This window comes from Terrapene carolina, unplaced genomic scaffold (assembly GCF_002925995.2).
Source record: "Terrapene carolina triunguis isolate 2854851 unplaced genomic scaffold, T_m_triunguis-2.0 Scaffold180, whole genome shotgun sequence".
Classification (NCBI taxonomy): domain Eukaryota; kingdom Metazoa; phylum Chordata; order Testudines; family Emydidae; genus Terrapene; species Terrapene triunguis.
In genome coordinates this window covers 3831108-3848633 of record NW_020664531.1, presented here as the reverse complement: position 1 = coordinate 3848633, position 17526 = coordinate 3831108, and the positions used below count along the sequence as shown (strand labels likewise).

Here is a 17526-nt window from a genome sequence, read left to right as displayed (position 1 = left end):
AGGCACTACACTTCTATACCCTCCTCAATGTAGCTATGGCTCTCAAAGCCAGAATTTAGCCAAAAGAGAGCAGCAACCATATCAATAACATTTAGAGGAACAAAGAATTAAAACATTAAAATCAGCATTTATACCAAATAATTAAAGCTAGGCCTTTGTGAACATTCAAAAGAGAATGCTGCCTCTAGCCCATTTCTACCAATAACTCTGCACAGTCTTAAAAATGTATTACAATACAATAATTCAGCATTAAGGCCCTTCCACTCTGCCAATACCCTAATATTATTTACTACCTCACATCAAGAGAATAGATAAAGATAGATCAAGCATAAGAAACACTAAACTGATCAGAGGGTCCTAGAGGCAAGAAAACATAGTAAAAAAAGATAGAAAAGAACATTTAAAACCTTTTCATCCTACTAAGCATTCAAATGAAATATATAAATAACTGCTTTTATGTTAACAATTATAAAATTGCTTATTAAGCTAATGATAACATTGTGACTTTTCTCACATCTATTATATTTCTGATACACATCCCCAGAGTCTTTGTCATTTGTAAAAGGGAGTATTATAAGAAATGATGACATATCCTGGAAAATTGCTGTTGAATGCACAAGTAACTACTATGGACCAGGTTCTTCTGCTACCCATATTCTGCAGAATAGTACCTTACTCCATGAGTAGTCTCGTTGTGAAGTTGCTACTGAATATGATTAAGGGCATGAGACTCTGTAATAATAGTAAAAATTTGAAATGTCTGAAAAATGGAATTTCCATCACACAGAAAATTCAGATGATATTTCAACATTTGTTTTTGTCTTGAAACAAAATGAAAAGTTGAAATATCAAAACTTTTCATGGAATGAAAATCCCCCCCAAAATCTGATTTGGAAAATGTCAAAATGTTTCATATTGAGGCAGTTTGAGATTAATCTTCATGCACTTGAACAGTCATGGTGCCTTATGAGAGTTGTCACTTGGATGCTGCATACCCCTCTTTCCCCCATGGGTTGGTTGGGCTGTATCTCCCACAGTCTTTCTGTCCAGCAGAACTGCTGCCATACATCGTGGGGGCTCCAGTACCACAGTTCATCATGGGAGATAGAGTGGCTTGGGAGCCTGGTCCACAGAAGAGATTGTGGGCATGAGGCACTCATACTGAGGCCCCAAGATGGCTCAGGCAGACAAAACAGATTAATGTTGAACTGACACAAAATGGAACCTTTTCATTTTAATTTTCCCGAAAGAAATTTTGTGTGTGTGAGAAAATAGACATATTCCCCATATTTTCCATTGAAAAAGTGGTTCAATGGAAAATTCTCAACCATGTCTGATAATAATAGTACACTCCAACCTATTTCATACTTAAAACACACAATCTAAGACTAACATTGTTACAGAATACAGTGAAGGTTGACTTCAGAAAATACTCAAGGGAATGAACAAACAATTGAGAAAAAGCAATTTCTTTCCACAAGTTTTATTAACAAAAACGTGGGCCATACTTTATATTAAGGAATCGCCCGGGACACTGTCACATGGTGGTCTAAGAGTCCTTTCAGGCCTTAATTACAGATCGCACCACTTCAGGTCTCCTTCACTACTAGCCTGTTTTAGTTTGTTGTTCCAGCAGCCCTCCACCTATAGTGCTATTTACAAGCCCTAGCCAGTGTCCCCACTTGCTTCTGGGGAGGGGAAGGGAAGGGAAGGGAGCACGCAGACATCCTGCCAGCCTCTGGCACTCCACTCCAAGGCTGCCATCTTCTCAATTTATATGCGTCCAGCTGCTGGGTTTCTTCTCCCTCTAATTAGTCCCTCAGCTGTAGCTCTACTCAGTTGATTGACCTTCCAATTAGGTCTCAATTAACCTATATTGGTGGGGATTTGATGACAGCACGTTGAGTCTGCTCCTGACTCAGAACAACCTATCACAGGACCATGTATAAATAGTTTATAAAGGGTAATAGATATTATAAGTATGTTATAGACATTAGTAATATGTGTTAAATATGGCTATGAGCCAAGGTCATCAGCAACCTTATTGACTATTGAGTTGAAAACCATTTATTAAAACAGCTATAATTTATTAACCCTTTATATACAATTTATAAATATATGCTTCATATAAAGAGGCATCAGATTACCAGTGAAACTGCTAAAATGTCAATATACTATACTATTTAAATAGAATTTCATTTTATATAGCTCCTTCCATATTTGAAGTATCTCAATGTCCTTTGCACAGTTATAAGCAAATACTAGTAGCAAAACAGAGGTGCAACCAAATGCAGATTTTACAAGATGTGCAGTAATGTATGCCTGGTATTGGAGGGTAGGAAAGTGCCCTTAGCTAAAGGCAAGGTAGCAAAGATGTAAGAAAGGGGTTACCTTACCAGATATTTCATTGATGCCCCTTTCCAGTGTCTTGCTAAGCACTAAAAAAGATCTGTCTTCCTGTTACCTTATAACAATTTCCCAAGAATTGAAACATTATATTTAGAAGTGACACTGCAGCCACATAAAACAATTGTCCAAGCTGTGATCTCACAGTATTGGCAATGATATAGAGCCACTGTGATAGATTTATAGCTGTCATTTCTTAGGAGAAATTTTAAATCACCTCCAAATAGTTATGGGAAAGGCAATTCAGTTTAACATCTTTGTTTTTCGCTAGCCCCAATTTTTATACTCGTTTGGATGAATAATTAAGAGGACTACTGTGCAAACACCTATCATCAAGTTCAGTGCTTACTCCTGTGAGTTAGTAGCACTGAAAATAGTGGGACTGCTTATAGCATTAAGTACTATGTACAGTAGTAAATGTCTGTAGGATTTGCCCCAAAATAGCAGCTTATGTAAGTGTTAACAAACGACTGTATGATAGTTCTGTTACATCATTGTCTAGAGCTGCTGATGCAGAAAGGCTACTTGCATGTGTAGTTGTTTTTCAGTGATGGGTGAAATGATACATATATGTATAGGGTGAAAGTCTGCTCTCAGTTACGCTGGTGTCAATTTAAAGCGCCCTGCAAAAACTCACATGGCTGCTACCTTATTATCCTTGAAATCCATCCCTATGACTCATTTCGCTTAGAAAAAAATATATTGCTAGGCAGGTGGTGAGCCAATATTACTGCTATTGTTTGGCTTGTTACATCTATTAATTGTGCACACAGCTCATCTGTAAAATTATTGTTTTTTTCTTTTCCCTCCCAGTCTGTTTGCCTTACCTGCTTGTTATGTCTTATCTTTTAGACAGCAAGCTCTTTGGGGCAGGGATAGTCTTTTACTACATCTCTGCCCAGTGCCTAGCACAATGGGGCTCCCTGGCTGGGAGTACCAGCTCTCCCCTGCCCACCTTCTCGCCGATGTGGGCTGAACCAGCATGCAAAAAACAAACAACGAAAAAAATCTTTCATGGTTCATGTGACATTTCTGAGACATTTCATGCAGGACACTAACCTTGCCTATATTACAGTCTAAAACTTGCAAAATAAATGGAATGTTCTTGAAACTAACTTCAGGTAAGGACACATAAATAATTACCAGAATAGCTGAATAATTATAAATGTACCATATATTGCAGCATACCTTAAAATCTGCCTCATATTTGCCTTTAAGAATCTTAGGGACACAGTTTACTCTGGATAGATCAGGACTTTTGTAGCAGTTTATACATTTTGGGCTTGATCCTGCAAGGTGCTGAATGCCCTGAGCTCAGGTTCCAGTTCAGCGAAGCATTTAAACACATGCTAAAGTCAATGGGATTTAAGGACATGACTAAATATCCATCCTTAAGGGCTTTGCTGACTAGGGATGTACTGATTGACTACAAAGGTAGGTGAGGGTGCCCAGCACTTTGTAGGAGTGGGCCCATTACTTTTCTGTTCAAATATCAGAATCCAAAGGCAGATCATTTTTTCTAAATTGGACTCAGTTATGACTTTGAAATGCTGATTGCTGATCAGTAAGGACATTTTCTACCGGGAGGACACCAAACACTGATCACCTTGAGGGTTTTTTTAAATAGGAGGGATCTAAGTCCCTGATTCAGGAAAACTTTTAAGAATGAGTGTGAAGCACTATTGACTAAATGGATATTTTCCTGAATCTGCGCCTAAATAGGGAATGACATTTTTTTGTTTAGGAAAAATAGTGATTAACATAAAAGACAACTCCTTGTTGATGAGGCATAGAGGAATCATAGACTATTAGGGTTGGAAAGGATCTCAGGAGGTCCTCTAGTCCAATCTGCTGCTCAAAGCAGGACCAATCCCCAGACAGATTTTTACCCCAGTTCCCTAAAGGGCCATCTCAAGGATTGAACTCACAACCCTGGGTTTAGCAGGCCAATACTCAAACCTCTGAGCTATCCCTCCCTCCACTGTTACCCTCTTTTGGAACATTTTAGATGAGATATCTGAAAAGAAGAGACCAAGGAGATAAAACATGGTAAAGGGTTACTGTTTACACTGTCCTTTCAAGACAAAAGCTTAAAAGAAGAGATCATGGCAGTAGCAGATCAGTTTTCTTTGGCTAGCAGCACATATTTCCAAACCAATATGCAGTGCAGTCATGCTCTATTGACAGTCATAGCAAAAACATAAAAAAAAGAAGTTTGCATTAGCTGCCTGGAAAAGCACTAGATAGGATTTGTGAAACAACAGAATCAATTTTACCAAGCCAGAAGTATACTCTCAATATGAACCATATACATTTTGCAAATCTACTCTGACATTTAAAAAAGGGATGGAGGGATAGCTCGGTGGTTTGAGCATTGGCCTCCTAAACCCAGGGTTGTGAGTTCAGTCCTTGAGAGGGCCACTTAGGGATCTGGGGCAAAATCAGTACTTGGTCCTGCTAGTGAAAGCAGGGGGCTGGACTCAATGACCTTTCAAGATCCCTTCCAGTTCTAGGCGATGGGATATCTCCATTAATTAATTTATTTTTTTATTTAAAACCGCCATGCAAAACACAGATAAATTTAGAACTGACAAACTTATTTTGAGGTTCAAAATAGTTCCACCAACTCCCTACCCTCACTATCATTTGATTATTTTCATTTTGGCACAATCCAGTTCCAATCAGGGCCAGTGGTGTTGAAAATTTTGATAAAAGCTGTTCTTGTGCTATTTCCACCTGGACCACAGGCAGGAATTACCACAAATCTCAAAAGAAAGCAAGTTGTCATGAGATTTCCAGCCTAATGTTGCAGACTGATTCTTCTCTCCTACTGGTTTTACATCAGTGAAACTCCACTGACTTCTCCTTCCTTCTCATGCGTCATCACAAGTAATTAAGATTCCGCAGGCCAAATGCTACCCTCAGTTATACCCACAACCTGACCATCTTCAGATTTTGATCTTAATGACAACTGTAAAAGGCCATTGCCATCAATGGATTGTCACAAGTCAGGTGTCAAGAACGGAACTTCATACACAATTCTGTCGGTGATGCACGAAATAGCTACAGAACCCAGATCCTTCTGCAAGAGCTGAGTTGGCTCTGTGCTGTTAACAGGAGTCAAAAAAGTGGGTAAACTTATTGTAACCACTCAGATAAGCAGATAGGCCTCTGCATGTATACACGAAGCAGACCTGTTGAGTAAAAAATGCCATTTTAATATAGTAGTTACTTAGATGCAGTACACTTAAAGACAGGATATCTCTATTGCACTGGCACTAGGACAGGTGATCACTGTCTGACACTTGTCATCTGATAGACTTCCAAATGAGTTCCAAACTGCGATCTTCCCCTATCCAAAAGAATTCTGGTTACTTCTGTGGGCTTACTGTGTCTTAATAAAGCCTCATATGTTTTCTGCTGATAAGCATCAAGAGCTATGTTGTTAAGGGGCTTATTTCTGGTGATGGGGTATAATTGTGCATTAGGGGTGAAATCCTAGCCCCATGGAAGTCAATGCCAAAACTCCACTGACTTCAATTGGAGCAGGTCTTTACAATGGCTGTGGGACTACATCATGATGATGAACATTATGCTAGCTGCACCACAGAAGGACACATGAAAAATTGCAGCAACAATGGATGTTTGTCTCTTTACTTCAGAAACCTCAGCTGAAATATAGGCTTATAGCTGGAAGCCATGCCCAGTGCTGAGGCTGCAAGGTTTTTCCTGCCCACAGGTACATAAGTATAATTATTTTTTCACACTGCCTGCCAATTATCAGATATTCAGCCCTCTGTTTTTACTTGATTGGATTTTGATTGTTTGAGCGAGACATCTCATGACGATGTTTCCAAGCAAGGGCATAGACCAAAGACATCTCAAAGCCTTTTGGCTCGCACACAGATTTTTAAGTGACCTAACAAAGCCTCTTTCCTTGTCTGTCGTCTTCTTTTAGATGTTTCTCAACTCTATCCCCTCTCCATCAGTACAGAGTATGAACTACCTATAGGAAGTATGCCAGGAATGGCTTGTACTACCAGAAGTGCTAGACAGCACCAGAAATTGCAACTCTTGCCAGTCCGTGGTCACAAAGACTGTAGGGCAGGTCTGCACTACCGCTTAAGTTGGTATAACTTATGTCACTTGAGGGTGTGAAAACGACAGCCCCCCCCCCCCCCGAGCAACGTAAGTTACATCGACTTAAAGCAGTGTCCACAACGGTGCTATGTTGGCAGGAGACGCTCTCCTGCCAACATAGCTTCCACCTTTTGCGGGGATGGAGTAATTATGGCGACGGAAAAGCGCTCTCCCATCGGCAGACAGGCTACAGTGGCGCATTGTGCATGTGTGCCAATGTAGTGCAGTAGAGTAGACTTGCCCTAGACTGTTGAGACACCTGCTGGCCAGAGGATAGTAAAGGTAAGAGTCTCACTGTTTTTCTTGATCTGGGAGAGCCATTGCACTTTTGAAGACTGTAATGATTTTCATTTAACTGCTCGGTGCACTTAGGGTTATTTCTGCTCTCAGTCCCACTGTATGTTTAGTTTGTGCAGACAAGAAGTGGGGATTTAAAGCGTTTTCTAGAACATTTCCCAAGGCGTGTTCTTTGGCTATCATCACTGTACATTTTTGAGCATTCTGGTGGTGGAGTCAACTGGAGAAATACAGCAATTATTTATTCCAATTAACAATACAAACTCATTAAATGTCTATCCCCTTCTCTGATTAAATATATCAGTGCTCAAGGCAGAGAAGTCAACATCGGAAAAATAACATGCAATGATGTCTTTTATGCAGCCTGACCAAAGCCCATTGAAATCTATAGTAAGATTCTCATTGATTCAATGGGTTTTGGATCAGGCTCCTGATGAAGTCATTTTATTCCACACTGTAAGTGAAGGGTTTCTATAATTAGAATTCCATTTTGCACAAATGCACCCAAACAGTTCAGAACTTTGGTTCTAATTCACTGTGCATAGAGGGAAGGGGGTATGCCAGAGGAAGGCTGGTGGGTGTTGTGCTGCAGCCACTGAGGGACATTACATTGGGGAATAAATTAGACCTGCTCCTTAGAGGCTCTAACTTATGCTGAGTCTGGCTGGCCCAGGATCATGGAGCTTGCACCCCTTCACTGCATCCAAGTGGAGTGGAGATTCCCGCTGTTTATTTATATGAAAATATCCCAAGTAGCAGGGGAAAAAAGACAGGTGAAGAAGAAAGCTGCATAAAATATACATCAGAAGAACTATGCCTGAAGAAATGTTTTTTGCATGTTCCTGTGAGGTATCAGTAGGTCTATGTGGAGATGCTCCCAGAAGTAACGCCAGGGGATGTTTTCTAGTGTTGCAAGAGCAATTCCAAAAATATTTGCAGTTGCTTTCTGCAATCTCCATGGGATGATGACCCAGTGGTTAGGGTGCTAGAATGAGGCTTGGAAGACCTGGGTTTAATTCTCTGCTCTGCAATAAGCTTCCAGTGTGACTATGGCCAAGTCACAAAGAGTGTTTCTTCACAGGACAGTTAGTTCCAGTTATAAACTCTAGTGTTACCCCTAACTCGACTCCTGTCCACTCACAAAAAAATTCTAGCTCGAGTTAAGCAGTGTGTTAAGCTCAAGCTAGCTGGCTTATCAGAGGGGGTGGGTCAAGGCTTGAGTGATGCTGATGTTTGAGCTAGTGGTGCAGTGAGGATGCAACAGCGCTCATTACAACTACTCAGCAGTAGCTAATTGAATCACTCTGTGCTGCTAATCATATCGCTCTGTGTAACTACAGTGTTGTTTTGCAGTGTGGCTGCTCTCCCTTGAACTAGGCTTGCTTGAGTGCAGTAGTAACTCCAGTGTACTAACTTGAGTTAACTGTTGCATGAAGACAAGCCCCTAGTCTCTGCCTCAGTTCCCCATCTGTAAAATGGGGCTAATAATATTTCCTTACCTCACAGGGGTGTTCAGAGGACAAAATACAAACTAAAAGATTGCGAGGTGCTTGGATATTAGGTAATGGGGGCTATAAAAGTATACCATATGGATATAGCATACAGGAACCCAGCGTGAGAAGTTTGGATTTGCTCTGCCTTCATATGGATCCTCATTCACAGCAGCTAAAAAGCTTGCTGTAGTTCCTCCAGTCATCTCCAGTAAAAAAATTGAATTCAGTGGATACTAGCACCAGGACAGTCCTATTGTAACTGGCTGACAGAGAAGTTGAAAGTTTATCATGCTTTCTGACCCACAACTGTCAGGATTTTTGAAAAAAGAACAGGAGTACTTGTGGCACCTTAGAGACTAACAAATTAATAAATCTTTGCTCTTTATTAGAAATATATTATGACCGATGGTAGACTGGAAAGCTTTATCCCACTACTTTGGTTTGTATTCTGGTTGAAATCTCTCTTTGAGTAACGTGAGTGGGGAAAGGGAGATGATTTTTTGGATTAAAAATCAAATAAAACATTTTTCCAATAAAGAAATTCGATGACTTTATGAGAAATGTAATTTTCAAAGCAGCATATACTGCATGCTCAATAAGAGAGTACATGCAGGACAAACAGAGATATACTTGTTTAGAACCTTTTCACAGAATGTATAATATTTTTCACAAATATATCTGTTCAGTGAATATGTATGCATCATTAGTTACCTTTCTGTACAAACCAATTGGACCCTACTATCTGATTTATGTGGGCAGACATCTGCTCAGATTTGCATGATCAAGGCCCAGGATTCATAATCCAAAGAAAAGTCTTTATACAGTTATGGTTGAAAGACCAAGGCCATACTGAATATAATAGATAACTATTTATTTTAGTCCACAAGGTCTTCAGTTCAATGAGTAATAAGAACTAAAATGTCATTTACTTTAAAAAAATGTATTTACAGCAAAAACATTCAGGCATTTTAAAGTAAATGAGGTTACATGTGCATAAATGGGGCAGAATTTGGATCTGACCAAGTGTCAGACTGTAGGATTCTGTCGGAAGGTGAAGAGCTGTTTTGCTGACTCAGGCTAACAGCCAGACCATCGTGTTAGCACCAACCCAGTGTTATAAAAGGCTGAGTTCCTCTTGGCATCAGAAAGAGCTACAGGGAGAGACAGCAAATCTGGTTCAGAAAAGCCTTTTAATATTGTAAGTGCAGTCCTGCTTTTGGACTCTACTTAAATATAAAGGCTAACCCACAGGAAGGAAAGGAGTTTTGTACTATACATCTGTGTGCGCCCATTGTGTCCTTAAATCCTGTATTTATGCATGCATATTAGGCAACTGTGCACAGAAAAGGATAGGATTGAATTTACACTTCCAACATACATGGAGGCATGTGAGCTAAAGCATCAGCTGTGGAGTGGTTCCACTGCCACTTAAATAGGTTATAAAGTCAGAAGGGACCATTGTTCTGTTCTAATCTGACTTCCTGTGGAACACAGGTCATAGGACTGCCCAGAATGGGAACTGATTGTAGTGCTGGGCAATTTCCACTTCTCTCCCCTGGGTCCCTCCCATTTCAATGCCCGGGGGAAGAATTTCTTCCTCCAGTTGCCCCCTTGGGAGACCTCCAGAGCATGACACAGACACTTGTGCTAAATACTGATTCTAGGATTTTGCCCTCAGTTGTTTTAAAGATACACCAGTTATAAATACGAAAATTGAGCTCAAACAAATCCAACTCTCAGAAATGCTATTATGGTGATGGGAGGACCACTGTGAAGAAAAAGGTTCTGAAGCGAAGGACAGAATAAGGTCAGAAAGCAATCTGTAGGATTGCAGACTCATTTTGGCTGCTCCTTGTAACAATCTTTCTCAGATCAGCGAAAGAACAAATGGAGTTGATTACAAACCCACAAAAACCAACAACAAAATAAAAATAGATGGCAAACGGCATTCTGACAGCTTTGTCCTTGTAAGGGGACGGTAATATTCAGGCACCTGAAATGTCAATCAGATGTGTGAACTGCCACTGATCAGACTGGAGACAATGCAATTACTTACCAGTCATCAATCAATAATTCTAAGCATGAATTTCCTCAATAAATATCTCCCCCACAGTGCATGGCCTGTACTTACCCTGAGAAGCATTTGTTAGTTATAAACCAATCTATGCTGACCTTCTATGTCAATGCCACTTTATTTGCTTAGACTTTTCATATCACTCCTTCTGTTACCATTCCCCAGGTACAGCCAAACTGAAAAACCTGGCATGCAAGAGTGGGTAGGACCCACAGGAGATGTTGAAAAACATACTGTGATGGTTTGGGGGATCTGTCTTATGAATTCTGATTGATATTATTATAAAACTGTTGTATCATGGATTGCCTCTGGGTCTGTGTAATCACCATGACTTACAAGCCGGAAAGCATGTCTCTGCTAGACCAAGGACAATCGTGAAAGAACGATCAGCACCTGAATAGGTCTTACCTGGGGAGCACAAAAGAGTAATTGCATCCTAGGGGAAAACTGTTCTCTCCACCTTCTCTCTGCAGGGGGCTGGCACTGGCAGAATGGAAAATTCCCAAACAAGGGGAAGAGGCAAGGGTTTGGACTCATAGAGAAAAGACAGAGACACACAGAGGAAATTTGGTCAAAAGAAGGGAAGGGGACAGAGGAAGCAAGCTCACCTAGGGAGAAAAGCTTCAAGTTTAGGAAGAGAAGTCATGCAGCTGCAGGGGAAGGATCCTGGATCCTACAGAGGACCCTAACCCCAGCCCACAGAATGCTCTGGAGTGGTGAAGAGACTAAATCAGGGAAATGAGTTTAGGGTTAATTTGTTTTTGTATAGATCTGTGTATTTCTCCTGTGATTAAATAAAGAGCAATCATGTGTTAGATTTCTATACGTTGTGTCTGTGTTGTATGCTACACTTGCCATGTGGCCCTTTGAAGAGGTAAACCAGAGGACTCACACCTTTGGGTGGTGTTCTGGGAGATGTGTTTAAGTTACAAGGGAAGCCAGAGGCATCAGAATTATTTCTAGGGTGCTGTGCTGCATGCTCTTGGGAAGGGGTGACAGATAGAAGATCTGCTCCGAGAGTATGTTTAGGGACTCCAAGACAGTGACAGCACCTGGGCTCTGTTCAGACTCCGGAGGCTTAAAACACCCAGGATCTAGTGTCTGGGTCCCCTCACAGCAATCTGGTGAGCTGCTGACTGGGGGAGCCTGACCAGATCTATCATACATACTATAAAGAAGTTTGTTATCGTAGTTTAAAAGCTATGAGGGCAAGGTTCTGCCAACATTTACTTATGCTGTATAGTTGCTTGATCCTCAGTATTTCAATGGGACTACTTGAGGAGAAAGGCACTATGTAGTGTCAAATCAGGGGGGCTACTTGAACAGGATGTTGTTCTCAGTGTAAGGGTAGCAGAATCTAGCCTTAAATAACTAAGTGGTGCACCATTAACCATGTTATCTCTAGAGAACTGACCTCAAATCCAGGCTTAGGTTACAAGGGAAAATGAGCTTGGTTGTCTCATCCTAAATCCCATTTGCACATATAACAAAATAATGTGATAAGGCAGCATGACTGTTGGTCTCTGACCAAGCAAGAGCAAGGATTGATATAGCAGAGGAAAACAGCAAATTTCCTTGCACAACCATATATCTGGCTTTAGCCAGTGCTGTCAGTCGCTACAGTCTGTATAGCCTGTACAATAAAAGCCACTCATATATTATAAAAAGAAAACATATCACTCTCACAGATCTTGGGAGACAGACCAGTCCTCGCTTACAGACAGCCCCCCAACCTGAAGCAAATACTCACCAACAACCACACACCATACAACATAAACACTAACCCAGGAACCTATCCTTGCAACAAAGCCCGATGCCAACTCTGTCCACATATCTATTCAAGTGACATCATCATAGGACCTAATCACATCAGCCACGCCATCAGGGGCTCGTTCACCTGCACATCTACTAATGTGATATATGCCATTGTGTGCCAGCAATGCCCCTCTGCCATATACATTGGCCAAACCGGACAGTCTCTACGCAAAAGAATAAATGGACACAAATCTGATATCAGGAATCATAACATTCAAAAACCAGTGGGAGAACACTTTAACCTCTCTAACCACTCAGTGACAGACTTGAAGGTGGCAATTTTGCAACAAAAAAACTTCAAAACCAGAGACTAATGAACTTGAATTAATATGCAAATTAGATACAATTAACTTAGGTTTGAAGAGAGACTGGGAATGGTTCGGTCATTACACTAATTGAATCTATTTTCCCATGTTAAGTATCCTCACACCTTCTATGGGTCTTCTCGATTATCACTTCAAAGGGTTTTTTCCCCCCCCCTCCTGCTGATGATAGCTCATCTCAGTTGATTGGCCTCTTACAGTTGGTATGGCTACTTCCACCTTTTCATGTTCTCTGTATGTATAAATATCTTCTTGCTGTGTGTTCCATTCTATGCATCTGATTAAGTGGGCCCATGAAAGCTTATGCTCAAATAAATTTGTTAGTCTCTAAGGTGCCACAAGTACTCCTGTTCTTTTTGCGGATACAGACTAACATGGCTGCTACTCTGAAACATATCACAATGTGTAACTGGTGCTTTTTAACAACAATAAGGTACATCGGGCCATGATGTGACTGTCGAATCATTTAGAAAATACTTATACAATTGTCACTTGCTTATCCATGCAAAAAATAATTAAGCAAATGATCACAAGGTTCAGCTACACATGTACTTAAAAGCAAAAGTGATACAGTGATATTCAAAATAGCTCTAGCATTAAAAATAAGAGCTGCTTGACCAAAGGGATGTACTTTTCATGAAAATTTTCATGAATATTTCATCTCTTTTTTTTTTTAGGGGGGAGATCAAAATTCAAAATGTTTATGAAAAATGTAATGAAAATTCCATATGTTGGTATTTTCAACCAGCTATATTTAAAATGTTACTTAGGTATAATATTTTGACAGTAGTGAGATGTGTTTGAATAACTGCTAGATATAAAAGAGCCACTACTACACTCCAGCAAAGATTACACAATACATCAAATAATTCTGCCAAAACCTCATTTCTGTGTTTTCTCCTAGCATCTAGTGACAACCAAGTCCTATTTCATGGAAAAGCAGCATATGGTAGAAAACTCCATGAGGTGTCATTAGAAATAAATGTAGAAGCCAGTTCATTTGAAAACCTCGAGAATTTGGGAACATTTACAAGATGTTCCAGTGTTTTCCTGGATTTACTAGGCATACAGCAAGTTAAATTTATAACATAAAACTCAGTGGGCCGAAACAAGTGTTTTAGAGACCTTATTTTCAGCATTGCTTCAGGATTTTTACTGTTCTCTTGCTCATGGGGCATTTCCAAAGCTACCTGTTTTGTGTCTACATTATCCTTTAACTGTTTGCTTTTGATGCCACCTGGTTGCTTTTATGAAGAACCATCATGAGGTCACAAACATTGAATTATGTTTGGAGGGAAGAGACCTGATTTTCCACACAGATAAGTCAGATTTCAGCACTAACAGAAAAGGAAATTGGTGATGATCAAGTTACAAAATCTGCAGCTAATTGGAACTAGGTTGATCTATAAAAGTCGCTGGAAATTTCCTTAAACCAGATCCTGTGTCCAGAGCAGGGAACTGAGAGTCTGGAGTTCTGGGTTTTATTCCCAACTTTGTCAGTGACTCATTCATTATGTACCTTGAGCAAATCATTTAGGCCTACATTTTCAAAAAATTGTTTTTGATTTTGAGTGCCCACCTTTGGATACCCAAAGCTTGATTTTCTGAGGTTCTGAGCATGCATAACTCTAATTGAATTAAATGGGAACTGTAGTAGCTCTGAAAATTAGGCCTTAGATATTTAAAACTGGACATCCAAAAGTTGAGGCACCTAAAATCAGAGGCCCTTAAGCTTTGTATTCCTCAATTCCCTCATCTATAAAATGGAAAAATATTACCTTCTAACTTTTAAAAATAATTTGACATCCAAAGATCCAAAGAGGTGTATAAACGTACTCCATGGTTTTGGTCAGATCAGAAATACCATTGTAAGAACAATAACAATAACTGTTACTCTTGCTTTTGTTATGGTAGTGCCTATGGACAAACCAAGAATGGAGGGAACCCCATTGTAACGGGCAATGTATAACTTATGGTATTTCTATTTTAAGAAGAAAATATTTTGTTTAGATCTAGTTTTGACTGAAGCTTTGGGCTGATTTTCAGTCAATCTGCGGTTGGCCCATCCCTAAAAGAAACAGAAAAAAAAATGTGACAAGTTTTGGAAAAAGAATATATCTAAAAAGTAAGTTCACTGGAATGTGACAGTGACTATTTTCTGAATCAATACATATGAACTTTAAAAGACTGACATTGTTAAAATTACCTCCGTTTTGTCTCAAAGGGACACCCTCTAGGGATAAGTCTGTCTCTGTACTAGATTAGTTCTAAATACACACTGCCACTCAGAACTGATTGGGATAGAATCCTGGAGCATCCCAGCATACAGAGCCATGGGATATGCCCCCAGCCACACATGGACAAGTGAAGAAACAGTGAGGACACGGTAATGGGGGTAGCACTTTGTTGTGGGAATGTTAATCCGTGTGCTCAGATCCAGATACCAGGCACCTGAGCTCACTGCGCAGTGCAGACATACCCTTGAAAAGAGATTTTGGGCCAAGTGTTGGCTGAAAGGGGGTTGAAGCTGTCAGCAAAAAAATGGTCTCCTGCTGTTTGATTCCTGCTTTGTTCAGGGAAACAGTACTCTATACATTGTTTGTAAATGAACAGGATTGCACTTGAAAGAAACAGTTGACGCCATCAATTTCTCCTCTTATTGGAAACAACACACAAGATCCCGAATTTTGGTTACCCGCTGGATTAAAAAATCGATAACAATATGATAGAATCATAGATTTAGAAGGGGACTGCAAGGGCCATCTAGTCTAACCCCTGCCACAATGCAGGATTTGTTGTGTCTGATAGAATAAAGTGAGGATAGATATGGGTTAAAGCATGGGGGAGGAGGGAATTCAACCCATAACCAGGGAGTGCATAAAGAGATCCTTGGGCTGGCCTTTTCTGCTATAATCTCATGTCTGGAAGAGAAGGAGAATAGAAAGCGCAAACTCTAATGCCTGAGGCCTGCCTTACAAAAGAAAAAAAGAGTAGGAGTTGGGAAACTGAATGCCAAAGGATAGTAGTTATCCCCTACAGACATGATGAACTGCTCAAGGGCAGTTTGATGACTGGTGAATAGACTTGCCTGCAGGATTGCTGGTAAGGTGGGTAATTTAAAGGCAGAACACTGTGATAGACAATTTATGAGACCAAAGGTTCCTTAGAATCTTCTCAATACCATTGAGAAGAGTAATGAATAAATGATCTCAGCTGAAATCACAGACTTAGCACCACATGAGGCAGCTTCTAGAAAGAATTAGGAAAGGCAACAGATTGGATGATTTTAGATATTTATAAGACACACATAGTGAAAGAGGGCTGTTTAGAGAGATTAGCACCTCAGGCAAATATGATCAAATCTTCAGCAGTGGGTTGCAAAAGAATATAGGAATATTCATGAAATGTTATGTAAACAAATGGAGGCCCATCAAATTTAAAAAATGCGTTGATTTGGGAAACTACATTTCCCAATAATATTTAATTTTGCCGTTATCATTTCCAATCAAAATACACAAACAAATATAAAAAGAAACTAGGAGTGTCATCCCCAATTTTCTTGCAGTGTTTTTGACTTTTTTTGGGGGGGGGGGGGTTGTTTTGTTTTTTAAATGGATGGTAGGTATGTCAACATAATGGAAATTCCTCTGATAAAAGTGATTCATTATAAACCTTGGTTTTCAGGATTTAATTAGTATCTTAGCCATTTCAAATGGATGAAATGGATATATCATCTGTGCTTTATTAGTCATTGTGCCCAATCAAAATGCCCTACTACTTTACTGTAACTATGAACCTCCCCTTGACCCAGGACACTCAGTCTCTAACCCAGAGGAACTTCAACCAAACTCCTGGGTCTGAACAACCAAAAATTTGAGAAAGATTGTATTCAAACACTGGCCCCTTGATCTGTAACAGTTACAACTAATACTCTGTACCTAAATCACTCTGAGTATTAGAAAAGTTCAGCTTTTATTTGAATTAATAAACATTATCTGTGTTAATAGGAATTCATTACTCAGCAGCTCAGGATAACACCTGACCCGGCTGGGAAGAGTACAGACAATCCTGAAGTTCTTTTCTTCCATGTGTTATTGGATTTAAATAGGAAATGCCCATTACCACTAATGGGAGATGTGCAGTAACCATATATAAGTGGTAGAACAGATCCCTGTGAATGTGATAGGTTTGTAAGAGTATTAAGGGATGCACATGACATTTGAACAATTTATTTGTAATTCTGGTTGGCTTAGTTGGTTTGACTTCCACATTTAGATTTTTACCTTTTATGCAAAATGGTCCATCATATGCAGTTTTGGAACAGTCACAGGAGTAGCCATTGTATTTCTCGACACATTTACCTCCGTTCTCACAGTACATTCCATAGCTGGTGCAGTGGCCAGAGCAGCCAGGTTTCACCCCCAGTGTGACCTTTGCTCTCTCTTCCAAGTCCAGAGTCACCCCATTCATTCTTAAAGAGCGAATGCAACCCAGAAATCCTCTCTGGCCTCCTGCGGCACCTGAGAGATAATGCAAAAATGATGAATCAAGAGTTAAACTGCATTATTGCTGCTGTATACCAAATAACCCACTGAGCTGATGACTACAGCTGGACATACTGTAGGTTGGGATGTCTTTTAAAAGCCTAAAATATTCATTCATTTTTCATTACGCAATCAAACTGCAGTAAGTCTAAGCTTTCAGCCAAATTCTCAGATGGCATAAGAGGTGTAGTTCCATTAGCCGAGGATCTGGCCTTCAGTCTCTTGGCTGGGAGACTTAATTTTTTCTTTTTCCTATATATTTTTAAAGATCACGTCTGGAGTAATAATAGGTTTTATGCTTGAATACATTTTGGATAGCAACATTTTCCTATAGGTTGATGATAATACGTAGTAATAATAATGACAATAATCTCTTACACAGTATTACATTTTTCATAGCGAAGTTTGGGAAATTGGGAGAGAGGTTTAGGCCC

The 17526-nt window shown here is 39.9% G+C and overlaps 1 protein-coding gene across 1 annotated transcript in view; it reads right to left on the bottom strand.

Moving 5' to 3' along the window:
- Nucleotides 1-17526, bottom strand: part of LOC113407023 (contactin-associated protein-like 2) — a 1116670-nt gene that overhangs the window by 104328 nt on the left and 994816 nt on the right. Inside the window, exon 18 of the mRNA XM_029912069.1 lies at nucleotides 16832-17068. Coding sequence (XP_029767929.1) covers nucleotides 16832-17068 — 237 coding nt within the window. The remainder of the gene's footprint in view (nucleotides 1-16831; nucleotides 17069-17526) is intronic.